At 31.2% G+C, this 27,917-nt stretch overlaps 1 protein-coding gene across 2 annotated transcripts; it reads left to right on the plus strand.

Annotated features, from left to right (window-relative positions):
* LOC145325411 (sodium/hydrogen exchanger 1-like) lies at positions 1–27,106 on the plus strand. 2 transcript variants are annotated; one of them, XM_080168399.1, is made up of 21 exons: positions 1–98; positions 1,123–1,180; positions 3,920–3,978; positions 7,134–7,233; positions 9,337–9,404; positions 9,948–10,039; positions 10,446–10,496; positions 12,797–12,833; positions 15,131–15,176; positions 18,892–18,969; positions 20,171–20,205; positions 21,673–21,738; positions 22,157–22,223; positions 22,448–22,550; positions 22,891–22,957; positions 23,251–23,301; positions 23,706–23,795; positions 23,954–23,996; positions 24,123–24,206; positions 24,940–25,028; positions 26,262–27,106. In XM_080168399.1, exons 1-21 carry the CDS (start codon positions 18–20, stop codon positions 26,346–26,348), a joined length of 1,452 nt encoding a protein of 483 aa, XP_080024525.1. In that variant the 5' UTR covers positions 1–17; the 3' UTR covers positions 26,349–27,106. The 2 variants fall into 2 exon arrangements, with proteins under 2 accessions (XP_080024525.1, XP_080024526.1); XM_080168400.1 differs by lacking the exon at positions 10,446–10,496.
* Positions 27,107–27,917: the final 811 nt, after the last annotated feature.

The following is a 27,917-nucleotide window of genomic DNA, read 5'->3' on the forward strand; positions in this document are numbered from 1 at the left end:
ACGACAGTCTGTACTTCATGGTGTTTGGAGAGAGCCTTCTCAATGACGGTATGACCATCGTCATCTACAACACCATGATTTCTATTCAAAATATTCAGGTAATACCATTTTTTTATCAGCTTGAAAATGCGTTCTTCAAAAATTTCAATTATCAGTTGTGTTACCTTATTGCACAACCTTAAATTTAACCTCACTTACAGAGAGAAGTTAATTATCACAACGTATTATAAACAGCCTTTGATGTTTAAAAAAATATTACATAAAATTAGCCAAATTGGTCTGGTTTAAATCCAAATTTTTATCTAATTTTGTCAAAAATTTGTTATTTTTCCATCAAATTTTAAAAATTTTTGCTGTTTTTTTATCTCACTCGATTATATGATGTGTTTGTTTAACATGGATTAACAAAAAAAAATACAATATATTACCAAGGTTTGTTTATCTATCAAAAAGTACAATGCATTTGGAAACAAGAATGACCATATCCAGGTTTAGGGAAAAAGAGAGGCGTGTTCCCTTCCATATGTTTCCTCTTCAACCTTAAAATGTTGGTTTTACAGTAACAAGTCCTAAATTTTCACTCCTCCAACTCCAAAAAACTTAATACACTTTTTTCCGGCCATGGGATGGAGGGGACATTGAACTGTAAATGACATTGGTTTCCAAAGTTTTAATATTGAAGATCCAGTTTATCCAGCGAATATAAAGCGGTTTCAGAGCCGTTACAGAATACCAGGGAGGGAAGGGGCATTGGGCTGTTTATTGCACAAGTCCCCAAAGTTTTGTAGTAATGTTTTCGTATTCGTTGGCTCAACAATTTTTGGGACTTTTTGAATTTTGTTTTATTGGTTTATTACGTTGAGTGTCCAAACGTGCTAATCACTAATTGTAATCTATAGAATGGGTATTTTTGTGCATCGTCATTGGGTATTTGCATCAACTTATCAGCCATTGTCTTATCTCGTAGATCCCTGAAGAATAAACTTTTTGAAAAGTTTTATCTTTTTTCTTACCAGTATTTTGTATCTCGATTGATCATTTAAATCTCTAAAATGGATTTAAGGTTAACAATTTTCACTAAAGCTGTGTTATGATGAATTGACAAATAATTTTATTGTTTAGATGACAACAGCTAATGTTTTGATTGCTCTCCTCTCCTTCTTCTTTGTTACTATTGGAGGTAAAATGTAAAGTCAGGTTAGGATAGAATTATATTATATTGAGTACTAGTTGCCTCGTAGGGCGAGGGCATCACTATCTAGGACCCGCAAAGTGGGAGGCATTCAAAAATATTAATTATTTAGCAACAAGGGTTTCTTACTCGAAGATAATTTCGTCCTTGTTTTAAAATTTCATAAATACAGTTACAAAATTGCACTAATTATTATGTACTTTTTGTATGTATATAAAATGTCACATAAAAATTGTTATTCTTCTCCTAATAACACAATTAAAGCTTTTGGATAGATAAAAAGCAAAAACAAAAGCAAATATTAAATGCATCAACAGTCGCTTTTAATTTCAGCACTTTTTTTGAACCACGGCAGATAGGTCTAACCATCAATGTTTTAGATGGGCGTATGTACTTTCTGGTAACGATTAAAGAGTATCTACGCTTCCTAAATCGTACCTATCTGTTATAGGAATCATCATGCAAAATTTGAAATTGATAGGGCAATCCTAACATCTAAATTAACAAAAAAGAGCTAGCTATAATGGTCGGACGGACGGACGGACCGACCCTAATCATAGAAAGCTTCGCTTTTAAAAAGGGAAGAGGTAAACACTCATTATTTGGTGTATATCAGAGTCACCTGATTTGTAAAAACTAATAACTTTGAACCATTGTCTGTCCAAAGCACCAACATATTGTTACTTACCCTATGCCCCTTTGATGTCTTTTGCATGGCCAATCCATTTAGTTTTCTAAACCAGGGCCACCTAACTCTAAAAATGCGGTTGTGTAACCCTGATACAAAATAAAAAGTGTGCCAAGCAAGTAAACAATAAAATAAATACAGTTACATAAGCTTAGGTAAACGATATGATAGTACAAAATATAAATAAAAACAATACATGTGATATTATATTATAGAGAATAGTTTAAATATTTCTGTACATATTACAATACAATAAATATGTATATTAGATATGTAGTATTGGCGAACTATCATTCTTTGGAAAATGTTAAGTCCCACGTTAATATAGCCCTCGTGTGCTGAATATCCATTTTAAAAAAATGGTCGAGGGAGGTTTTTTATGTCCAGTCATGGCTTTTTATGGTTATAACAATATGCAGAATTCTAATTGATAATTTCCTTACAACCTACTTCATTATTCCCTTCCCCTTCTTACCCACTTCGCTTTAGTTACAGAAGAAATAAATTTAACGCCAACATTACACCACATAAGTATCCAAATTTCAGTAATTTCAAATTTTATTAATTTGCTAAATCGCAGCCCCTGCCAATATTGAAAATATGTATTGTACTAAGAAAAGTATAAATACTTCAAATATCAATATTATCCAATATCACAAACTAGTGGCTTTGCCCATAAGGAGTTTTTTTTTGTGTGTGTGTGTGTGGGGGGGGGGTGTATTCTCCCCTAAAATAGTTATAAACCCTCACCTGGATTCTATACGAAGCTTCAACGAAAAGGCGGGTCAATGTTGCGATCTTTCGGTACACACACACAGACAGATACACACCTTTTTAGTAGCGAAGCTACTCTATAATTCACAATGTCCGTCCGTCCGTCTGTCCGTCCGTAATTAATGAATTGGGGGAAACGTGATTTTCTCTATAAAAGATAGAGAGCTGAAATTTTTTGACAACATTCCCATCATTAAGGAGCACAATTAACTATAAAACATCAATGGCGGTCGGACTGCTTTATAGCAGGTTTTAGGCTATTTTTTATATTTTCCAAATTTTCCCCATATCTTTGGTGTTTATGGTCCGATTTTCAAAATTTTTTCAGTTAAAGATATCAAAATTAAATTTCCCGTCATTTGAAGAAAACAACAATGACGGTCAGACTGCCTTTTTGCAGGTTTTTGGCTATTTTTATATTTTTCACATTTTTCTCCATATCTTTGGTGTTTATGGTCCGATTTTCGAAATTTTTTCCGTTAAAGATATCAAAATTAAATTTCCTGTCGTTTGAAGAAAACAACAATGACAGTCAGACTGCCTTTTTGCAGGTTTTTGGCTATTTTTATATTTTTTACATTTTTACCCATATCTTTGGTGTTTATGGTCCAATTTTCATAAAATTTTCAGTTAAAGATATTAAAATTAAATTTCTGGCGTTTTATGAAAAGAAACAATGGCGGCCAAGCTGCCTTTTAGCAGGTTTTTGGCTATTTTTATATGTTGATATATTTCCCCATATCTTTGGCATTTTTGGTCCAATTTTAAAACTTTTTTGCATTAACAGTTTCAAAATATTTTTTCCCATTGTTATGTGCATCTAGTATGTAATTTACTTTAACCATCTTCATCATACAAAATAAAACAAGGTTTCACGTTTATTTTCTCCAATAAATCTATTATTGATTTTAAATCTACTTCTACGTATTCCCATCCACAATTTTTGTGCTTCGCTACTTATGGATGTTGTCATCCTTGTTACCTTTATATAAGGCTTGCATGTTTTGAGAACTGTTCTATTCTCTATTTTTAGGTAAGCTTAGTATAGGTCCTGCAGGGTGGAAAGTGTTATTTAGAGCTGGATGTCTACATATTAGATATTAGAACCACCCCCCCCCCACCCCATCTACCATTTTTTTTGTCAATATATATAAAAAAAAATATCTGACCTTTGTTCAAATGAAATGGAACACTACATACATATATTGTCATTGTTCAACTCAATACAACGTAAAGACAGACCCTAACATCATTTTTTATGGCAGGATTATTGATTGGAATCGTTTGCGGATTGGTAACCAGTATTATTACAAGACTCACAAAGGTGATACATCATTTTCGCATTTTTTTATAGCGCATATACTACATAATAGGAATATACCGTGAGTCCGAATTACACTTGAAAATGGCTTCTAAAGCTGTCTAGACTCTGCGGCCATTTTGCAGTCTTGGTAGTCTTAGGGCCTACGTTTTTTTGTTCTAAGCTTACCTCAGGCACTCCAAAAAAATTAAATTTTAATTTTTTACCTCCCTCAAATAGAAAAGCTTGGACGTCAATGACGTAGGTACGACCAGACCCTAAATTCAGAAAAGCTTTTCTTTTAATAATATTTTATTTAATACGTAGTTTGACTACATCAAAGCGTTTAATAATATAGAATTTGATAAAAACGGCAATCATCGTTTCTTTTTATCTTTTCAATGTCGAGACAAAAAAGTTGTTACATGATATTTTTGCGCGTTTTTAATGAGTGAAGCTACTTTGAAAGTTTTTTGTTTCGGTAAGTTGGCTTAGAATTGACAAAATTTAGCTAAAAGTATGAAATTTATACCTACGCTATCTATAATACAAAGTAGAACGATGTCTGTCTGTCCGTCTGTCCGTCTGACCGTCTGTCCGTCCGTCTGTCTGTCTGTCCCTTAAGATCTCGGTAACCACTGAACCGATCGGATTCTACTCTTCAGGGTATCTACCTATTGGTCCTGTGGTGGTTTTAAGCTATTTTCTCGGGGGGTGGGACACCCCCAACCCCCCCAAAAACCAAAAAATCCCCCCCCATTTTTTTTTTTTTTTTTTTTTTTTTTTTTTGAAGGAGTTTCCATGGTCCTTTATGGTCTCTCGCAATAATTTTTTTTTATCACCTCTTGGGCAAAGCCCCTAGAGGCTAGGGGCGAAGCCGCTAGTGGATCATAAGGGATAAGACAATTTACGTTAAATTAATGTACTACCCAGATTTTGAGAAACAAAAATACCTCATCATTAGATTAAAATATAGGGGAAAATTGGAAAATGTTTGTTAATACTACCTAATCAATATCAATGCAATTTTTTAGGCTAACGAATAATAGAATGTATTTACAGAATTTTTACAGTTTACCTCTGAATGACGTAACGTACACTATAGGTTTATGTATGTACATCAGAATCTCAAAATTTGAAAGCGTAATATTTTAAATACAACTTTTTAGAAAACTTTTATATTAAAAATATTTTGCAAATCTGAACTAATATTATGAATTTTTAAAAATTTAAACTTTTTTCTTTCTGAAGTTTAACATATTATTTCAAAATTATGATTTATTGTTTTGTAAAAGAAATTTCAAATTATCATTGAACATAATTGTCCTTGTTTTAAAAAAAGTCTAACATATCTAACCAGTAGTTTTAACTTCTTTTTTCTTTTCAAGTATTTTTCCTTCTCTCTATTTTTTCTTTTCTGCTCTCTCCTCTTCATTTCTCCTTTCACTTTCTCTCACTTTTCTTCTCTCCCTTATCTCCTCTTTCCTTCTCCCACTTTTCTTCTCTTTTTTTCCCTTTTCTTCTCTCTCTTTCTCCCCCTTTTCTTCTCTTTCTATTCTTCTATTAATTTCTTTTCTTTCATTTTCCCTTTTCCTTCCCTCTCTCTCCCTTTTCTTCTCTTTCTATTCTTCTATTAATTTCTTTTCTTTTCCCTTTTCCTTCCCTCTCTCCCCCTTTTCTTCTCTTTCTATTATTCTATTAATTTCTTTCCTTTTCCCTTTTCCTTCCCTCTTTTTCAATTTCTTCTCTTTTTATTCTTCAATTAATTTCTTTCCTTTTCCCTTTTCCTTCCCTTTTTTTCAATTTCTTCTCTTTTTATTCTTCAATTAATTTCTTTTCTTCCATTTTCCTTTTTCCTTCCATCTCTCCCACTTTTCTTCTTTTTCTTTTTTTCTCTTTCTATTCTTTTATTAATTTCTTTTCTTTTCCCTTTTCCTTCCCTCTCTCCCCCTTTCTTCTATTTCTATTCTACTATTAATTTCTTTTCTTTCTGTTTCCCTTTTTCTTCCCTCTTTTTCAATTTCTTCTCTTTCTATTCTTCTATTAATTTCTTTTCCTTTTTCCTTCCTCTGTCCCCTTTTTTTTCTCTTTCTATTCTTCCATTAATTTCTTTTCTTTCCTTTCCCCTTTTTCTTCCCTCTCTCCCCCTTTTCTTCTCTTTCTATTCTTCCATTAATTTCTTTTCTTTCCTTTCCCCTTTTCTTCCCTCTCTCCCCCTTTTCTTCTCTTTCTATTCTTCCATTAATTTCTTTTCTTTCCTTTCCCCTTTTCTTCTCTTTCTATTCTTCCATTAATTTCTTTTCTTTCCTTTCCCCTTTTCTTCTCTTTCTATTCTTCCATTAATTTCTTTTCTTTTCTTTCCCCTTTTCTTCCCTCTCCCCCCCTTTTCTTCTCTTTCTATTCTTCAATTAATTTCTTTTCTTTCCTTTCCCCTTTTCTTTTCTTTCTATTCTTCCATTAATTTCTTTTCTTTCCTTTCCCCTTTTTCTTCCCTCTTTCCCCCTTTCTTCTCTTTCTTTTCTTCTATTCATTTCTTTTCTCTCCTTCTCCCACTTTTCTTCTCTTTTTTTTCTTTTCTTTTCCTCTTTTATTAAATGTCATTTTCTTTTAATTTTTCCTCATGATTTACAAAAATCTTCCTTGTTGATTTTAAATTAGATCTTTTATTTAACAAGAAATGAATAGGTACAATTATGAAATTTGTATTGATAAACTAACTATTGTCAATGAAAGTTTATTAAAAGCTGAAAAAAGTAACCTTGAAAAATCTTAATAAATTGTTTCTTTGGAGTTTTAATTTTTGCAGAAAACTAGTTTCGATTAAATATTAACTAAATAGCTAGGACAATTATGCCCATATGCAGTGAAGCAAAAATAGGGTTTAGAAAAGCCCACTTTTAATTTGAGTCTATAAAAGAAAAGTAATGGTGTAGGCGGGGGGGGGGGGTAGTTGATTTTATTCTAGGGGCGATTTCTTTTGGGAGGTTGGTTTTACCCTACCCAAAATAGTTGTGAACCTTCTCAGGACCTACGAGAGGCTACATTGTAAAGGAGAACCATATCGGTTTAGCAGTTAGCGAGATTCCTTGGTAAATGCAGACACACTCAAATCCTGTTACTTTATCATAAGGATAAATACCGAATCACAATATTTTTTAAAACAAATTATTTATTATCAGGAAGTGTTTATTGTGGAGCCAGTGATTATCTTCAGCTTTGCATATTTTTCATTCTTGCTGGCAGAAATTGTTCACTGGTCTGGTATCATCAGTATTATTGGTACGTTTATAAGAGGTGGATTCTTTTTTAAAAATTTGCCCCACTAATCGCTTAGTGCGGCAAAATTGTTTTCGTGAAAAATTCACCAAAATCGCATTAAAAATAGAAGGATTATTAACATATGATTTTGTTTATTTTTGTAGATTTTTAATGCGATTTTGGTGGATTTTTCACGGAAACAATTTTGCCCCACTAAGCGATTAGTGGGGCAAATTTTTTAAAGAATCCACCTCAGTTACGCAACTCAGGGATCTAAAGGGATAAGACAATGGCCGATGAATTTATGTACATCAACAAAGATTATAAATCAAATTACCCCTTCTTAGATTACAGTTAGGGGTTTAAACAGTTGGACACTTAAGGTAATAAACCAACCAATTAAAATTCATTAAAGTCCCCAAAGTTGTTTAGCCAACGATAAAGAAAACTTTATAATAAATCTTTGGGGACTAGTGTAATAAACAGTCCAATGTCCTTTCCCTCTCTCTGCGTAACTACTTTTTAGGTCTACATTGTTGGTTCATTATTAAGTTTGATACTAACGCATTCATCCTCATTTTTCTCAGTTTATCCTTCTATTGTAAATACATATGCTTTTCTATAATCAGAGTATGTACGTTGTTTTGTACTTTTTTAAAACTTCGACTCAATATGAAATTGACATATGAAGTGAGCCAACACCATTTAAACCATTTACATGTTTGTTAGTCAACCTAAAATGTTCATAACATGTTTTTTTCTTGTATTGATTTTTACCAGAAGTACTTTTGACATACGTATTTCTATTTAAATTATATGATTTATACTTATTTCCTCAGAAACAAGCAATATTACTCGCAACAAAATCCAATTTTCATACACAAACGGGATAGATGTATGAAAAAGGGGACGAAGACCAAACTGCATTACTTTTGTGTCACTTTTGATTCATGTGACGTCATAAAATGAGGAAGATGAGAGGAGAAGTGGGAAAGAAAACCCCTAAAAAAGAGATGGAGAATATGACGTCAAAAATGGTGCAAAAGTAATGCAGTTTGGTCTTCGTGAAAAAAGGGAATGGCTTCAAAACCGATTAATATCCGCTGGATTAGAACTATTTCTCAGCCAATCAGAAAAAAAGATGCATTGCATCGTAGTACAGACAATTTTCTACGACTATATAATTTTTCTTTATTTTAATATCCGCGGAAAGCTTTCTATCATACGATGAGATAAATAACTATATCTTGTTTATATAATCGTGTTGAAACTTCTAAAGTGCTCAAGTGCTTATTTTTCTCTTGGACCAACCTCGCTTACTATATTTTTTGGAAATAATTATGTTTTCTAATAAAATAATGCACTTATCTTTGGATAAAGAATTCAGATGAAAAGGGCGAAGGTATTCTATATAAACAACTAATTGTTTAGACAGTACTTCATGGAAAGAAATAGCATTAGAAAAAAAATTAGCTTTAATATAAGGCAAGAAAATTACGTTTCCCCCCAAAAAATGAAATGACTCTCAAAGTGTTAATTATAGACCTACGTACAAAACAATGTATAGACTGGATGCACAGTAAGAGATATAAGTTTTCCGGAATTTTAATGTAGGGAGTAGATTTGAAATCTGCATCAAATTTTAAGGATTTTTTATAAAATTCGTTTTTTGTAAAATTCTTTATCTAAAAGCGAAAATACATTTTAAGTTAATTAATTTTGACCAATAGGATAGGTGGATTTTAAACTACCTGCGCTCTAATTGGTTGAATGATGTACGACATCCAATCAGAGCGCAGATTTTTTAAATCCACCAATCACAGATGCCAAAATTAATTAACTTAATTTGTATTTCCGCTTTTAGATAAAGAATTATACAAAAAACGAATTTTATAAAAAAATCCTTAAAATTTGATGCAGATTTCAAATCTACTCCCTACATTAAAATTCCAGAAAACTTATATCTCTTAATGCACAGAGCTCAAAACATCCATCTGTATATCTTGAATAGGAGCCTAGAAAATTATGAGCTTCCCCATTGCCGTACAAACATATGGAAAAAGTAAGTTATGGAGCCGCTTTGCTTCTAACAACTGCTCCGCGTTTATTTTCTTTGATTAAAAGGATTTGGATTAACCATAAGAAGATATGCGTTCAACAATGTTATTTCTGAGTCCTATACTACTGTAAAAGTAAGTTTACTTTTTCTACTTGACGGTCATAACCTAATTACAGAATAGTCGCGCTACTATGTCCTCTATTACCAAAACAAGGATAAAAACATCCATAAAAGCGAAGCTCTAAAATAAGAAGGAACAATAACTCTTGTACAGTACCAAATTTGTAAGTCAGAAAGTTAAGAGTAGAACATTAATTTGTAAGTCTTAATAAAATTAAACATAAATTTGTTGCAAAATTGCTTTAATACGGGATACTGTATAAGCTAAGGACATACTTTTTAATTTTAGGATTTATTAGTAGAGATGCTTCGCCTATAATATTAGATCTTGTTGCCCTTGGAATTATCATTCCATTAATCAGATGAATAGGATAATCATATCGCACAAAAAGTTGTTGTAAAAAGCTAAAAATCAGCATGTTTTTCAAACTGTTTTATTAGAATCTTCTCTTTTCTATTTATCAGTAAATAACATTTTTTAATCTTTAATGAAGCAACAAAAAAAAAGTTTTTGAAGATTTTTTATGAAGTGAGCTATATAATTGTTATTTTTTAGTTTGGAATAAAAACTTTGTCAACTGTTAGTGAATCAATCGTATTCTTGTATCTTGGAATTGTTGTATGTTCAAAGTTTTCAACTGTAACTAGGTAGACCTAAACCTTTATCTAAAGTAATTTATCTACGGAGGCGCGCCAAATAGAAATATTTTGCATCTTCATATTATTAAACCTCATTCATTTTGAAACTTATCTATAATACAAAGTAGAATGATGTCTGTCTGTCTGTCCCTTAAGATCTCGATAACCACTGAACCGATCGGATTCTACTCTTTAGATAATATACCTACTGGTTCTGTGGTGGTTTTAGGCTATTTTCTTGAGGGGTGGGACACCCCAACCCCCCCAAAAAACAAAAATTCCCCAGCCATTTTTAGAAATTATTTGAAATAGTAGTGGAGTGGGGGATCTCCAGGTAATAAAAGATGTAATCATACCTCTTGGGGCAAAGCCCCTAGAGGCTAGGGGTGAAGCCGCCAGTATATACATATTTCAGAAATCAAATTGGATTCATGGTAGCTACGATAATAATTTGTTTCATTGCAAGGTATTTGTATCAGAAAGTAGAATGGTGTCCGTCCGTCTGTATGTCTATATATCTCTAACCGCTGCACTGGAACTATTGGGCTCTGCTTTTCAAGGAATATACTTAAAAGTCATTTGAAGTTTTAGCTCTATTTTTTTAGGGTATTGGGAATTTCTCCCCTCCCAACTTAGAAAAAATGAGGATTCCCTAAGAAAGTGTTTAAGGTAGTAATTAAATATTTTTAGCTGTAGACTTTTAAAATGTTGTATGCAACAAAAATTAAGCTCATCCCTACTGAAACGCTAGTCCCTTATGAATTAGTTGATAGTACGTACAAATCATAATTGTAGAGAAGCATTGCTTGAATAAAAACCAATATATACCAAGCATTCAATATGAATTAATTTAAAAGCACTAATGAATACATATACTGGGAAAATTATTTACAGAAGTAGCGAAGCTTTAAAAAACGATTAGATAAATAAACGAACATATATAGGATCTTTTACTTGCTTATAATAACCTCCAACCAATAAGACACTAGAATTTATATTTTTTTCAACCAATAATATGTTAAATAAAGTTACACCGTAGTACAAATATCTTGATAATTTCTATGCCGAAATGTTCTACATAAATTGTATTTTACATCAGTGTACAAAATTTTCTTGTTTTCTTAACTAGATTATATTAGATTAGATGCTTATTTCGTAACACACAAAATAAATAATGATAATTACAGTATTATAATACAGTTAGGGAGTTGAATCCATTTTTATAGAAGCAGAAATATAATCTATGATTATGGTTTGGACTCTCTAAAAATGTAATCTACCCTTCCACTTTCAAAAATCGTATCGGCGTTAAAGATATCTTCACCAAGAGAAGGGAAAGTAGAATCTTACATTTCAAAAATCGTATCGGCGTTGAAGATATCTTCACCAAGAGAGGGGAAAGTGGAAAGGTAGATTACAGTTTTAGAGGGTCCAAACCATAATCATAGATTATGTTTCTGCTTCTATAAAAATGGATTCAACTCCCTAACTGTAATACAGGTATTAAATATTCATAAATAAACAATAAAATTGAATATGAATAAAAAAAATTAAGGACAGATCATTCAAGTAATAATTATGTACAGTGTCAAAGGACTAAACAATCTCGTAAGAGGTAATATTGGATAGCCTTTAACCTAGTAACTGACTACAAAAATATAAGTACGTTAAAAAAAGGAACACAACTTCGGGCATACATTAATTGTAGAGTGGATGCGCTAATAATATAAGCATATTCACGTTGTATATGTCTATTAATTAAACATAAAGATAAAAAGATATAAAAAAAGAAAATATGAATGTTTTGTTTAGGTCCAAACTACCATTAATATTTAAAATAAGGAAAAAATCATTGTATGACTAGTAGATCAATACTTGAAAAGCAAAAACCAATCAGATAAGCGGTTAAGGAGATCTTAAAGAACAATTGATTGATTTTTTTGAATAAAAAAATCCAGAGGTTAGCTCTTTACCCCCAATTTACATCAAAGTTTTAAAAAATCTTTTTTAGTTTTATGATTTTGATTTTTATTTATTTGTACATTTTTACCTACATTTATTTTTATTTGACCTTTTATCCTTATACGTTTTTATGTATATGTACGTTTACAGCAAAGCTAAAACTGTATTATATTTACTATATTGATAGTATACTATTCATTTAGGTATATATATTTCACGTGTTACAAAAAACATACTCATTAACTGGAGCTCAGCTACTCATTTACTACATGTTGTTCCGGGGTGTCTAAGCTTATTATTTTGAGAGGGGGGGGGGGGGGGGGAGGGTAAATGAGGAGGTAAACACCAGTTTATCAACTTCCTTGGGCGTCTAAGATGAAGCTTAACATTTTTTAAAAATCTCTTAATAAATGATACATTTTTGAAAGTATAATGTGTTTGTTGTTAAGTTGATATAAGAGTAAGTTCTTGAATTTTATGTTTAATTATGATCAAAACATTAACGTCCAGCAGTTAGAAAAAGAATCAAATCGGATTTTATTCACTTTAATTTAAAAATGTATTCCATGCAAGAGTTCTTATTTCTTTTACTTAACCTAAAGTAACCATTTTTAAAGAAAGTGCTGTTACCATTTTCTACATTTACATATTTTATAAGAAAATACATATATCCCGCTACTATTGGTTAAAAGTTGCTTTATTACGACTATAGAAAGAAAAAAATAATAACTGTATATTGTATCATTATAAATCTTACATATATCCTGATTAAGTTGTAATGAAAACAAAGTTTATTTATTTTAGGTTTATATCCATCTTTGCTCTGTCGCCTATGGTCAGAAGGAATGGAATTACATCATTTATTGCAGAGAAGCTACTCTGTAAATCATAATGTTCGCCTGTCGGTCGGGTTGTCGATAACAGCCCCTTAATATTCGTTGGTTATAGCTAGCATTTGTCTCGCTCCAATACATTATGAACATTTTCCCATATAGTATTGCTTGATTATAAAGGGAGGGGACATTGGACTGTAAATTATACTGGTACTAATAAAGTTTTATAGACACATTTTTGACTTACAAAATTTGGAAGTTTTATCCAATCATGATTGGTTGATTCAATCTATAGTGTCAATACTTTTCCACCAATAATTTTGATTCAAAAAAGGGATATTTTGTGACCAGGGGCGTCCAAGCTTTTTTATTTGGGGGGGGGTAAAGGGTTTACCCCCCCCCCCCCAGGACGTCTATGTTTATGTATCGTATGGTTTATCAATTTATCATCCAAGTTTATTTTTTCCGTTAGGCTGCGCCTCTGGCATCCAGTTGCTCTGCATAAAAGGGGTTGTTAGAGCAAAGATAAAGACGTAAACCATCTAAAATCTAAAAATTCAATAGCCCAAAATCTTAACGAAGCCTGTGTGGAAATTCTACCAAAATGGAATTAAATTGGTTCAGTAAATCAAAATCATTAGCTACAAACAAAAAAAACTTACTTCTTTATATAATAGGACTAGAGTTGGCTCGATATAATTATCTCCCTATTGGCTAGTTTTCTATATGCATATCTATTTCTCAATAAATCTATTTTCCTCACCCGGCATTACTATCTAAAAGAAAGTAAATATTTAATAATTTAAATGATTTTTAAAAGATTTTTTTAAATTATATTTTTTTCTTTACATTACCATCACCAAAGGGTTAATGATGATGATTACAATTTTAGTTTAATATTTGAACACACAAAATGTCGCCACAATCGAATTCTTTTAAAACATAGTTTTCTTAAATTTATCATATTATAAATTTAGATTTTCTTTTTTATGATTAGAAATTAGATACATCAATATAAGGTAAATAGCAACATGAAATGAAAAAAATGAATTTATTTTTAATAAAGTAAAATAATGGGTCTTATCGTTCTGGGCAATGAGAGTTTATTATGGATTATTGGAGCACTATGAGTTTTAATCATATATTCCTTGGAAAACTTGAGCTCGTTTATAGACATTTATTTCCTATATAGATCTGACATGGATCTTGAAGCAATTAAGCAGGCCGTTTTGTACATGTTAAAAATTGGAAGATTTCATTAAATAAAAGTAATCGCAAATATACTTAGTAAATAAGCCATTAACTCTTGTAATCAATTGTAACTTTAAGAAATCTACACCTATGTTTTCCACCCAAATAAATTCCATGACAAATAAGGACAGTATTTCACAAATAACAATTAGGAAAAGATTATTTAAAAATTCAAGAACAATTTATATATTCATCCTTGTCTAAATTATGTACATATACCAGAGAAAAAAAAACGTTTCTGTATCCATTTCTTGATAAGAAACGTGATTTTTTTTAATAATAACAAAACTTTTCAGGCATTAAAAATATTTGTTTCATAATTTTGTTGAAAATAGATATTAAATATTTCATAATATTTAAATAGAAAACAAGTATGCCAACATCCACAATAAGTTAGGCACATAAAATCATGGATAAACAAACGGACATAGTGTTTAACAAAGAAAATGTCCAATTGTGTTAAAATTAAAAGAAAGAGAGAAAACATGCTATAGATCACAAAAAAATACAAAACTTATATAAAGAAATAAGAATTTTGTCTTCCAAAAAATGACCAAATCTTGGCAAAAATATCAGTCTATCTTAAATAGAAACCAAGAAAATCACATTTCTCCAATAATTAGGCACTGGCAGAAGCTCAGACAAAGTGAATTATAAAACAGCTTCGATACAAAAAAAGTAAGAACGGTTGCTATAGAGATATAAGACATTTTTTTATAATTATTGCGCTTAAATTTTAGACTTCTACATAGGATGATAGTAAGATAAGGGATAATGTATTGGCCAACAAACAGACTACAATAATAGTTAAGATTAAAGCTAAAGGTCTTGATTCATTAGGTTAGCTAAGGGATAAGCGGTTAATTCAGGGTCCGATATTGACTAAATTTTTTAATTAAAAAGACCGGTTTGAATGACAATCTCCGAAAAGGAGTCATTGCTAAAAATATGTTTCACTTTCAGATAATATCTTTTTAATAAAAACTAGAGGAAGGTTGCGTGAATATAATTGCAACTTTAATGTAGAAAAATTGTGATAAATGATGTGATGTTCAGTAACAAGATATCTTACAGAGAACAGTTCATTATGTCATACGGAGGTAATTATAGAGTTGCTACTTTTCAATCTTGCAGGCTGTTTTGCCCCCAGCATAAAGGTTAAAAATAAAAATAAACTATTCCAAAACTTGAATTTAAAAATATGATAACCCAGGACATACACTCTTGTTAAACTTTACTGGAAAGGAGAATTCAATTTCAGTTGATAACGAGAGTTGCATAAAAAATTTGTATTAATCTGATTAGCTGATTTAAACTAGCAGTGTCTTAACTTTTCTCGTATTCATTCGAATCCGGTGAATAGGAACCGGTTCTCATCCATACGAAAAAACTATGTCTAGCATCGTATTATATCCAGCTTTCTACGAATATAAAAATGTACAATCATAAGATTAAAACCAGTTTTTTTAGCCGGTGCCTTTGGCACCTCGGGGCTAAAAAAAACTAGTTTTAATCTTATAACTGTACATTCTATATCCGCGGAAAGCCGTTTATAATAATGCGAGAAATAACTATTAACTAATAATTTTTAACCTTCAAATGTTTATAAATATTGGGGATTTAAATCATCCATTGTCTTATCCCTCAAGATCCCTCGCTGAAGAAATATTTAGTCACGATACTTCATCTATTATTCCATGTTTCTGACAGACGGACATAAAGACCTTTGGATTTATTAAGTAGCTTCGTTGATAAAAACTATTATTTAGAAAAAACAAACAAATTATTGAAAAAATTGGAGGTTTTTTCCTGGTATTGTTTTCAGATATCTTTAATCAAGTAGTTTGAAAGAAAATATTGCTATGCATTTCAAAGCGAAGCCACTCTAAAAGTGACCGTGTCTGTCTGCCATTCCGTAACAGAAATTTCCAATTTCTCCCTCATTTCTTTCTCTCTTCCCTTTCAGGTTTTTCTTTCAATTTCATGTATGTACATTCATGTTTCTAGGTTTTTAAAAAAAATGCTGATTTTAGATATATTTTCCTTCAATGAGAAATAGAGTACATTTTTTCTAAATTGAAAATTTAAGGAAATTTCATTATATTTGAATAAATAAAGAAACAAAGGTGGGTTGTTATCATCCGAAAAAGCGAAGCGAAGGAAACAGGCAAAAAGGTAGGAAATGTTTTAGTATAAAGGGACGCTTCCCTAATTGTCATAGGAATAATAAACTGTAAAAATCAACTCAAAAATTCACATTTTAAATTGATCCTACGACTTCCCTTTCACAATTTCATATTTCACTTCTTTGATGCGCAGATATCCCCATAAAGGGTTCGATAACAAAAGGAAGATTTTAACTTTCATACATTTACAATCTGAACTTTTCATTATAAAGAATGACATACAGACTTGCTTTTAAAAATGAATAAAAAGAAAAGAATTTGATAATGTTAAAATGCACGTTCTGAAACATACATTTTTTTGTTTTTTTTCATGTGCAAATTTTATAAGATAAATGGATAAAAGAAATATAAATGTTTTTTCTCACTAAAACTCACATTGACCATTCTTTTTGTAAGTAATCCTTTTCGTTGTTGTCAACATCCTATTTTTGATAACTTAACAAATTGATGTAACGTGTACATGGTTTGCCATAAAAGCGAAGCACTGAAACGGTAGGACAAACGGACATTAACACTTGTATAGTGTCTAAACTGAATAATCAGAACATAAAAGTACAAGAGTTGAAGCAAAATTGTAAGTAAATTTGTTGAAAAACTGCTTGATACAGGATAATGTTTATGGACATACTAACATTTTTAGGACTTAATTATAGAGTTGCTTCGCTTATAATATTGTTCTTTGTTGTCCTAGGAATCAATATACCAAAAATCAGATCAAACGGATAATTAGATCATATAAAAATTTGTTGTTAAAAAAGTAGAAAAATCAACATGTTTAAAATGTACATACGGACATTCTGGTAATGATTGCTACGCTTTCTAATTCGTACCTAACTACTACAAGAATCATCATGCAAAGTTTGAAATCGATAGGACAATTCTAACATGCCTAAATTAACGAATAAAAGCTATCTATCTCGGACGGACGGACGTACGGACGGACGTACTGACCTATTCTAATTATAGAAAAGCTTCGCCTTTAAAAAGTATTTCTTTATCAGTGCAGTGCAGTGGTTGTAAACATTTCCTACATAATAAATTCACTTAAAAGTCAAACAAGCCTATAATATTCATTATGTCACGCCATGTATTAGAATAGCTTCGCTTCTAAAAAACAAAGTTAGAGGTCCCCCTCCAATATTTTTGGGTGTGTTATATTACCTCCCCCCCCTTGGACCTGTTGTAGAGTTCTTTGCTTCATCTGTCTATTACGTAGTAGGAAAAACTAGGCTTTTCGTTGCTCCTGTTTAGGATAAATGACTAAAAACTTTTTATTCATGTTTTCTCAAGAACGTATGAAATAAAATTCCATGTACTGAATATTGATAAAACATATTGCACTTCCGAAGAATCAAATAAAATATATTTTATATAAGTAAAATTCTAACACCAAAAACGTAAAAAGATAAAATTAAAAAGTCTGTAAATTCTTTAAATAAATTAATTTGTTTCAAAATACAACAAAAAGAGCTAAATTTACTTTAAATTTAATTTGATTAAGTCAACAAACAAAACAAAATTACTTATAAGCGAAGCTTTAAAACGATAAAAATTTTAAAAAGAAATCTTTAAATGCTTTAAAGAAAATGATACATTAGAAAAATATTTAACAAAACTATTTGATTTAAACTGTGATATGTATATAGACGAAATATGTACACTAGATACCTTTTTCGATTTACATTGATTGTGATTTTCAAAGGAGCTTCAATTTTTATAGAACGCTAAAATAGTTCTACAAGTAGCCTAATCACATTTTTATTTATTTACTTTACGTTTCCTCCTTTTCGTGCCTGACGGACAGACGGACGAACGGACGGAAAATTGGAATTATAGAGTAGCTTCGTTACTAATAATGAAATTTAATTTAACGTGATATTTTTATTCATCTTTTCTCTAATTTTTGTCACTTCAGAAAATTAAAAGTGGCTTGATAAGTGTTTGTCGGTGTGTCTGTATCTTAAGATTGCTGGACCAATATGGTTCTCCTTTACAGTGAAGCTTTTTATAGGTCCAGGAAATGATTATAACTTTTGGAGAGAAGGGTACTAAGTAGTGTCCTATTTATAAAATTTTAGAAGATCATCATATCAACTTCTCTATAACTTACTTGGTCTGTCTGTCTTTGCATTATGTGATGGTAACAAATCTTCTTCCTAAACCAAATCAAAACTCAAGAACATATAGAATTTTATAAACTGCTTATATCAATATGTTGGCAAAAACATAAGTAGAAGCGAAGCCTTAGTCCAAATCAGGCTTGTCTCATTACTATGCAATATTAGGACTTATATAGACAAAGGTTATGTTATACTCGAGTTTGTTTTCTGCAATAGTTGGGAGGGAAGCATATTAACGATATCGATACACCCCCTTTGGTCTGAGAGAGGTTTCAAAGATCATAAGTGGGGTGTCAAAATTTTGCTTAATTTCAAAACCCTGTGCATGCCATATGTTGGGATGTTAGTGGCGTGCCTATAAAAATTGACGTCATACAATACAAATGATCAATAACAGGCCAATACAAAGACTAATCTGCCAAGCCAGTATACATTTTAATTGACCAATGGTAGGACAGTATGGCGTCATTTTTATAGGCACTAAAAAAAGCTTCGCATTTTTAATCTAGGCCTTCGGGGAGCTGTTGGATTTTCTCTGGCATTAGTTCTACCTGACTCTCATTATAAGGACTTGTTCATAACAGCTGGTGAGTTTTATATTATTCCCTACTAGCGGCTTCGATGCTAAAACCTGAAGCATTTGTATTGGATGGGAATATCGGTAAATAGCTTAAAACCAGGCTAAAAAGACTCCAAAAAAATCATAATAGCCAAAAATCCAACCGGAGACAAAAAAAGACGCTTCCCTGTAATAGAGAACTCAATATGTTCAGTGGTTATCGAAATCTTAAGCTTCAGATAAAAAACCTTTCACTTTATAAAATAAGATGAAATTGTCGCGCTACTCTAAGACATAATTGTTCTTGTTGATAGCTAAGTTTTCTAAATTTTTGAATCTGTAAAAATTGGGTATTATAGGACTGGTAAGTTGGAATATGGTAAAATGTCATATTAGAATAGCTTTATTGATTTAAATCCCTGCTTTAAGCGCAGCATTTCTACAAAACATAACAAGTTTATATGCTAGTTTAAAATTTTAATTCATAGAACGATAAGAACAATATTGCAATCATTGCCAATGCTTCTTGGAGTGTAAGGACTTACATATTTAAGTTTTATGCATTTAAGCCATTTCTTATTTCATATTCTGTTTTCAAGCCCTTACGCTTTAAAATGTGCTTATTCGTTTTTCCAATTGTATAATTTCTTGAACTTCGTTCTTATGGACGTTTTTCATCCCTGTCTGTCAATAATAGAATCTGTAAAATTTGATTTTTGTGCGTTTCGTAACTATTATTCAATCATATTTTTCAATGAAAATTTGATAATTTTAGAGATAAAATATGTTATTTTTTTGTCTCTGTTAAAAAATATAAATTTGGTTAGTTTCATAAGTTTTTCTATAGTCCAGAATTGAAAAATTACCCGGAATTGAATATAATAAGTTGCTCAGCTTCTATATAACTAGTTTATATTGGACAACCACTAAACTGAAAACTACCGTTAGCAACCAAAACTTTTCAATAAATGCAAAGAAACACTTGTAGAGCTAATTTAATACTTATGCCCAAATAAAGTTATTGCCAATAAACCATAATAGTTGGGGGGGGGGGGGGAGGTGCAAAACTCTCTCATTGGTTATTGTGGGTCTAGCGGTTACCGAGATCTTATGCTTCAGACATTGTTCTACTTTGTATTATAAATTAATTAACCAAACCAAAAGGAATACTAAAATAATGTTATGTTGTGGCTGTGCTTTTTATGGACTTATTTTTCATTTCTTTTCAGCTCTGAGTATGGTATTTTTCACAGTTTTTGTACAGGTACGACAAAATTGTCAAGCTTTTAGTCAGTGTTGCTAGGGGTCGCGCTTAGGCCCTCTCCACGCACCGTGTAACATACTTAAACTCCTAATTGCAGTGTAAATCGACCATTTGCCCTATGGAAACCAACCTTTGATTGCACGACCTTTGTCTTTGTCGAAGTCCCAACTGTGCATGGAAAGAGATGCGCATGTTTTGGTCTAAGGCATTCCCCCTACTCTAACTATTAATATCAGGCTCAATATAGAAGTAGTAGGAACATTTAGTTATAATGCACTGTTAAAACGACGTTCGAACCTCTCCGACGACGATTGGATATGCTACGTGTTGAGCCATGGTCGCGGGTTGCAAGTTACTATATAACCGTCCGTCAACCAAATGAATGGCTAGGTTTCAGCAGAATTGCAATTTTTGATATTTCCAAAAAGTATAACATTAGTATCAAGATGGTTGTGTGATGAATTTTGATTACCTGGAACATCCCAATCAATTATTGCAGAAAACCAATCATTTTATTGCGCAATTTCTTGCTCAATGTCCTAACGTCTAATTTGCGAGTGTTTTGGGCCAAGGAATTTCTACTACTTTTATTTAATTTAGGTAATAAGTCTTTAAAGAGAGAAAAATGAATATAATGATAGAGTCGTCTCTCTACTAAGAACGTGACGTTTATTTAAAAGGCTTAATTTTTTTCTTGCATTTAGTAGATGTAACTAATTTATACAATTAAGAGTCCAGTCATTAGGATTCATATATTTTAAGGATTATCTCAGTTACTTCTTTAAATTTTAGAGTTTTTTTTGTTCAAATATTTCTTACTTAATTAATAGAAGTCTTATATATTAAACTATAGAGAGGCTTTGAAAATAATAAAATCATGTTAAGAATCCTTGATTCCTCTAGTCTTTAAAGGATCCTCGTAATTGCAATATTTATCGTTTTATAACTAACTAGCGGCTTCGCCCCTAGCCTCTGGGGGCTTTGCCCCAAGAGGTGATCAAAAAAATTAAGGTGAAATTCGTAAAGGACCAAGGAAATCTCCTGCAAAAAAAGGACCAAGGAAATCTTCTGCAATAAAAAAAAGGGGGGGGGGGATTTTTTTTGTTTTTTGGGGGGTGGGGGTGTCCCACCCCCCAAGAAAGTAGCTTAACACCATCACAGGACCAGTAGGTATAATCCCTGAAAAGTAGAGCCCAATCGGTTCAGCGGTTACTAAGATCTTAAGCTTCAGACGGACAGACAGACGGACAGACGGACAGACATCGTTCTACTTTGTATTATAGATATATTTGTAAATTTTGAGTGGTCACTCTGTAAAGTAATAACCCTCCCAGAACCTGTAAAGCAGAATCACATCGGTTCAGCGGTTAGCGAGATCCTTCGGAACAGACAGACAAACAACATCCTGTTACTTTATAATAAGGATTTACCCGTAAACAAAGAAAAGATATTAAACCTTATATACAGGGTATCTCAATGAGATGGATGGTAAAATGTTTAAACATTACACTGAAAACTATTGAAGAAAAAAAGGTAAGTATTTTTTTAAAAGAAATATTTAAAGTAACTAGCATAAAACCATAGAAGCTTTTCTATAAATAAAAATCTTAAAAGTATTGTAGCAACTCCATAAGAAGGTATTTAAATCTGAGCGTATTGTCGATCAAGGAATAGTTATTTATCGCATCGTATCATAGACAGCTTTCTGAGGATATCAAAATAAAAAGATTATAAGTTACATCTAGTTGTTTTATGTTTATCATGTTTTTTATTTTAATATTCGTAGAAAATTGTCTGTTCTACGATGCTAGACATGATTTTTCAGCATGGCTTAGAACTGGTTCTAATCCAGCGGTTTCGAAGCCATACTGGAAAAATATTTTTTATTGGTCTATGAATGTGGTAAAGGTATGCGATTTCTATGGAATTTTCCCAATATATGTCTATTTAGTCATTGAATACAACATTCCAAGAGAAGGTTATGGAAAATGTAATAGAGGGAATCAAATTGATTTCAGGTAGAAATATTTTATTTTTCTTAGAAGCTTAATATTGTTCTTACAAAGCAGAATATGTTCATGATACTTTAATAATAAAAATAGCCTAAAACCAACGGAGGGCATTTATAAAGATATCATAATGAAACTCAATCGGTTCAGTGGTAAGCTGAGAACTTAAATTTCTTTCTTATTTAAAAGCTTTGTTTTTCTAGATATTATCATCCTTGTTTCTTTTTATTAAGGCGACAGAGATGTTTCCTTTTGGGCATGTCAAAAATTTCTAATGTTTGAGGAGAAATACATCAAGAAATATTTTCTATCTTCAAAAGCAAATGTTCTTATGAAGTAAGATTTTTTTAACAGCAAACCTACCCTACAAGTTGACTTCATTTTAATTTTACCATTTCGTTATATTTGATATATATTTATAAAATGTTCTTTATGATAAAGTTTGTACTAATTGCTTAAACACATATATTAAAAATTTTTAAAATTCAAATTTGTAAGTCTTGCATACTCCTCTTTTTTATACCCCCCTGGCAAAACCCTGTCCACGTAACTTTATGTAAATAAATGAATCAACAATCAAATATATAAAAAGAATTGTGTTTCACATCTGTCTAAAAGGTTTTAATTGACCAGTTTGTCTTATTATCATGTGTTATTGATATGATATATTTTGCAGAGAATTGGAGGATAGTTTACTGTCTGACCATTTCACAAACCTATATGGAACTATCATTTTGAACCAGGTTGTATGATTTAATCAAGGACAATAATGTTCAGGAGAAGTTAAAACATAATATGATCAAGAGCCATCTTGGTTTATATTTCCATATTTGCTTAAACTAATTTTCTTACATTTGCATTCTTTTGACTTAAAAATGGCATTTGACTTTTCACCAGTAACCTTTTAAAAGCTAATTTATTGTATACATACTTTTACAATAACTGTATTTTTGGTAGGGAAGGGGAAAGGTTTTTATTTCATAATTTGTATTAGCCTCCAGAGGTCTAAGGTTTGATAACTTTTAATGTTATTTAGATTGATACTAAGAAAACAAAATCAAACTCTCTGATATTTGACGAAGCACAGGTTTTTAATTTCACAGTTTTTTTTAGTGAATCTACTCTTAAGATTTGTTAGTCATAAATGCTTAATTATTGTTTTTAAAGTTATTTATACTAATATATACTTTGGAATTAGGTATTATTTTTAAAGCAAACCTCATCATAACATCTACATATATACACGTAAAAAAAACCTGTGACTGACACCTTTAAGTAGTTCGCACGTTTAAAAAGTACGAGGACAAGTAATCACTTATATACTGCTTTTAAAAGTTAAACTGAAATGTTGATTTAAAAATCTCTTTGTTTCGGACATTTTAATAAATGATCCATTTTACAAATATTTGTCAATCATGAAAAAAATAATATGTACAAAATCAGATTCTGTAATTTCCTTTGATCAAAAATACAATTTCAATAATATGATAGGACAAGAACGTGCTTGAGGCTGGTGTGCGCAGCTCACAAACAAAGTACAATAGAAGAAGCAGCGTCATCCAGTACAAGAAAAATAACTGGGTAATTTTAGTTTTAGTTTTAGCCAGCTATAGTCACCCTTGGCCGTAGCCACTTGAAACAGCAGCAGCCACAATCTTACATTCAGGTCACATTTAACCGCAGCCCTAATCTTGTAATCACCTTCCAAAATTTGTTATGCATTGAATTTTTGTTTTTAGAATAACATTGTTGATCAAATAAAAGAAAGAAATAAAAATAGTGGTGAGTCTATTATATAAAAACGAAGCTTTTTCAATAATATCATTTTCTATCATAAAGTTCAAGAAAATTTTTAAAATGAAATTTGGACTTGATCTATTATTAAAGAAATAATTAATTTTACTTTAGAGCGGATCAAGTCCCGAATTCTACCCCAGCCAGAAGAGAGAACTCCACTGCTAACAGATATTCCAGAGGAAGGTGATGATGAAGGTACGCAAATTTTCAATGTCAGAACGTCTTCTAAATGCTACTTATATAAATACAAATGATAGATTTTTAGTATTGTTGGCTTCGCCCTTTATAGACTCTAGAACCTTCACCTCAAGAGTGGTTGATCGGGGTTTCCTATTAAAGCGGATTTTAAGAAATTTAAAATGTCATGTAGACATATTAGAGTATCTTAAGTTTAACATTTAAGTCTCTAAGTCAAAAATTGCGGTAACAGGAGCCTTTTAAATATTTTTGGAGACCTGGAGGATCAGGACCTGCAGGATCATACCAGGAACCTGAAATTGACTTGAACACCTGTATTTCCATATGAGATTGTGCTACTAAAGAATATTTTAGAATTTTGGTAAAATAAAATGCTTTGTTTGAGTCAAAAAAAATATTTTTGCTTTTTACCTGAATGACCATGCCATATTTGCTGGCATCTTGTGCCCGCCAGGATGGAGATATTAAAAAATATAACTTCCATATATGCGTCATACCAATAAGTCATTAAGTTATGGCTCTCTATTTTGACTCACATAAAATGAGATAGGGGGGCCGGGGGGGTTCAACAACCGTTGTTATAAAATGCATTCCATAGCTGAATAAGTTCTTTTTTTGGGGGTGGGGGGTGGGGAGTGTTGTGTGTGAACTCCAAGAAAGTAGCCTAAAACCTTAATATGACCAGTAGGTAAATGTAGAACCTAATAAGACTAGATAATCATTTGTTTAGAATCAGATGAGATAGTGGTGATGAGACGACCAACAGCGAAAAAGCTATCTGTCCCCCTGCAAATTAGACAGATGTATGCAAAAACTCAGGTATTACCAGGGATCTAAAGGGATAAGAAAATTGCCGATAAATTGTTGTATATCCCCAATGATGATACACAAAATTTACCCTTTTGTTGATGATTTCAATTAGTGGTCGAAATGTTTGGACACTCACCTTAATGGACCAGCCAATCAAATTCAATGAGATTCCCCAAAGTTGTTAAGCCAACGAAATAGAAAGCATTATTATAAATCTTTAGGGACTGGTGTAATAAACAGCCCGATGTCCCTTCCCTCCTTGGGTATTAAACGCATTTGAACTGTTATTACATCAACATTCAACGTTCATAATAGCATTAGAATAAGGTCATGTTAAAATTAATTTGTAAATTGTCAATATTTTAAAGAAAAAATAAAAGTAAATTGATATTAACAATATAAATGGCATCATCCATAAAAGCATAGATCTAAAATCAGAAGTAAAGACAAACAAACAATAACTCTTGTAGAGTGTTAAAACACGGATGTAGTAAAAGTCTTAAAGAACAAACGTTGATTTATATGATTTGATTATAGAGATGCTTCGCTCATATTTTTTAACTTTGTTGTTCTAGGAGTCATTAGTCTAAAAATCAGATTAGAGGATACTTAAATCATACAAAATTTTGTTGTCAAAATAGTAGAAAATTAAATTAGAAAAGTAGAAAATTAAATATACGTATGGACTTTCTGGTAGCGATTATAAAGTTGCTACGCTTTCCAAAATATTATATATATATATAGGAATCGTCATACAAAGTATGAAATCGATAGGACAATTCTATCATGTCTAGATTAATGAAAAGAGCTTACCATTACGGACGGTCTTACCCTAATTATAGAAAAAAATTTGTTAAAATATGAAATTGTACTATAATTAAGTTAACAGTAAATAAGAACACTAGAAAGAAAATCAAATACTCTCATAAGCTGAAGTACTTTCAAGTTTTAAGTACTGAAAAAACCTACATCGATTATCTTTTATAAGGATAACGATTAAAAAAAAGCTAATATCATTTTTATTAAATGTATCTGAAAAACCACTTAAAACTTGTAATGAGTACAAGAAAAAAAAACATTTTTATAAAATTAATTATTCAACTAGAAAAGTGAAAAAGGTACACACACTAAAAGTAAATAATTCACGTAGTTCCATAATGTAAAGTTCAAAGTTTTTTATCATAAAATCTAAAAAGACCAATTTTGGCACTGAAAACCTTTTCATGTTGTAAATAATTTCAGGAGGTAAAACGGATGACAATGAGACAAAGTACGGCGGGACAAAGAAGCATACAACCAAACACTAAAGGAACACAAAGCTTAAAATAAATTTAATTGTCATGTTATAAAAGTTGTAGGATGTTTGTTTGTCTGCTTGTCTAATAACGCGGGAACCCTCTTTTATGCACTGGCTGACTTTTGTTGATTTGCAATTTTAATGGTTTGCTTAATATTTTTACCCCTCTCCCCAACAAAAAAACTTAGATGTTCGTTTGTGGAAGTTTGTCATAAATTATATGCACAGAAATATCTTGTGAAAGGCTATGGGCGATGCCACTACGAATATATAATAACAGGATGATTCAATATATTCATGTAATGCTTATTAATAGTTATATGATTAATTCGATTTAGTAATATCATTAGTAGCGGAGCTTCTTTATAATTAGGTATTTTTATGCCTTCCTCTGTACAGATTTAATATAATTTCTAGTCAGGGAAGGGGCTTGCTGTTTATTACACTAGTCCCCAAAATTTTATAATGACATTTTTTATTCGTTGGCTTAAAAACTTTGGGACTTTGTGATAGTTTGGTAACTAAGTTGAGTGTCCAAACGTTTCAACCACTAATTGTAATGTAAAGAAGGGGTAATTTTGTGTAGCATAATTAGGAATGTACATCAATTTAACGACCATTGTCTTATCCCTTTAGATTCCTGCTTTATAGTAGTCGAGAGACGACATGAATCTACATTGTCGTCTATTCTTTCCTTATATAAGTCATTGGGAAATGTATTAGCTATGTTAACTTTGGATATAGTTGTTCTGTTGATTATTTATTTATAAATATATGTAATTAAACCATATTTAATCTTTTCTTCATTTTTCTATAGTAATACGATTAAGAAACGTTTTACTTTTCATGATATGTTATGGTTAGAGCCGCAAACACATTACAAAAATTTAAAATTTTCCATCATTTTACCCCGAACATTGCATATTTTTTTTGTACATATTCCCCTCGAGTCTTGGTGATAAGAACAGTAAACGTTTGTGGCTCTAACTGTGTAACTGTAATAATTCATAATTATTGATATTCTTACAACATAATAATAATACATATGTAAATAGTACAAAACGAATAGTACTTTTTTGTAGAATTGGTACTTCACCATAAAGTATTAGCATTTTTTCCCTAATTTCCGCAGTTGTACAACAGATAACCCAACTATTGCAAAAGCTATTTTCAGCTTACATTAATTAAGTAAGTTAATTTGTGAATACAAAGTGATTTATACATTCAAATTTAGATTTTTTTAAAGTTTGAAGCTTTTTAGCTAGTAGTAAATATTGAGATAGGATAAGGGTGATACGTACACAATCGGAAACTCAAATTCAGCTGACCTAAAACTAAATTAGGCTAGCGGTTCATTTGAACCACATTTCCAATTATTTGCGCTTATTTGGCGTAATTGGTTAGGTTTTTTTTCTATCGAGAAACAAATTATTTAGCATCACTAGTCCAAAAATTATTAAAACACGTTGACCCATTTGTTGTCTTAAAGCTTTGGATACTTTTATTATATCATGATTGGTTGGTAAAAACTGTCTTATCCCTGAAGATCTATGGTAAAAAAATGGAAGAAAAAAAGTTCCATGGATAGGGATGGTAAATCA

This window comes from Acartia tonsa, chromosome 8 (genome assembly GCF_053477335.1).
Source record: "Acartia tonsa isolate MP-2025a chromosome 8, ASM5347733v1, whole genome shotgun sequence".
Lineage (NCBI taxonomy): Eukaryota > Metazoa > Arthropoda > Copepoda > Calanoida > Acartiidae > Acartia > Acartia tonsa.

Excerpts from the sequence above, each read along its gene's own strand:
- LOC145325411 (XM_080168399.1), top strand. The coding sequence starts at position 18 with ATGGTGTTTGGAGAGAGCCTTCTCAATGACGGTATGACCATCGTCATC. Across the intron at positions 10,497-12,796 it reads ATAATTTGTTTCATTGCAAG|GTTTATATCCATCTTTGCTC; the intron begins GTATTTGTATCA and ends TATTTATTTTAG. Across the intron at positions 23,796-23,953 it reads AGTACAAGAAAAATAACTGG|AATAACATTGTTGATCAAAT; the intron begins GTAATTTTAGTT and ends TTTTGTTTTTAG.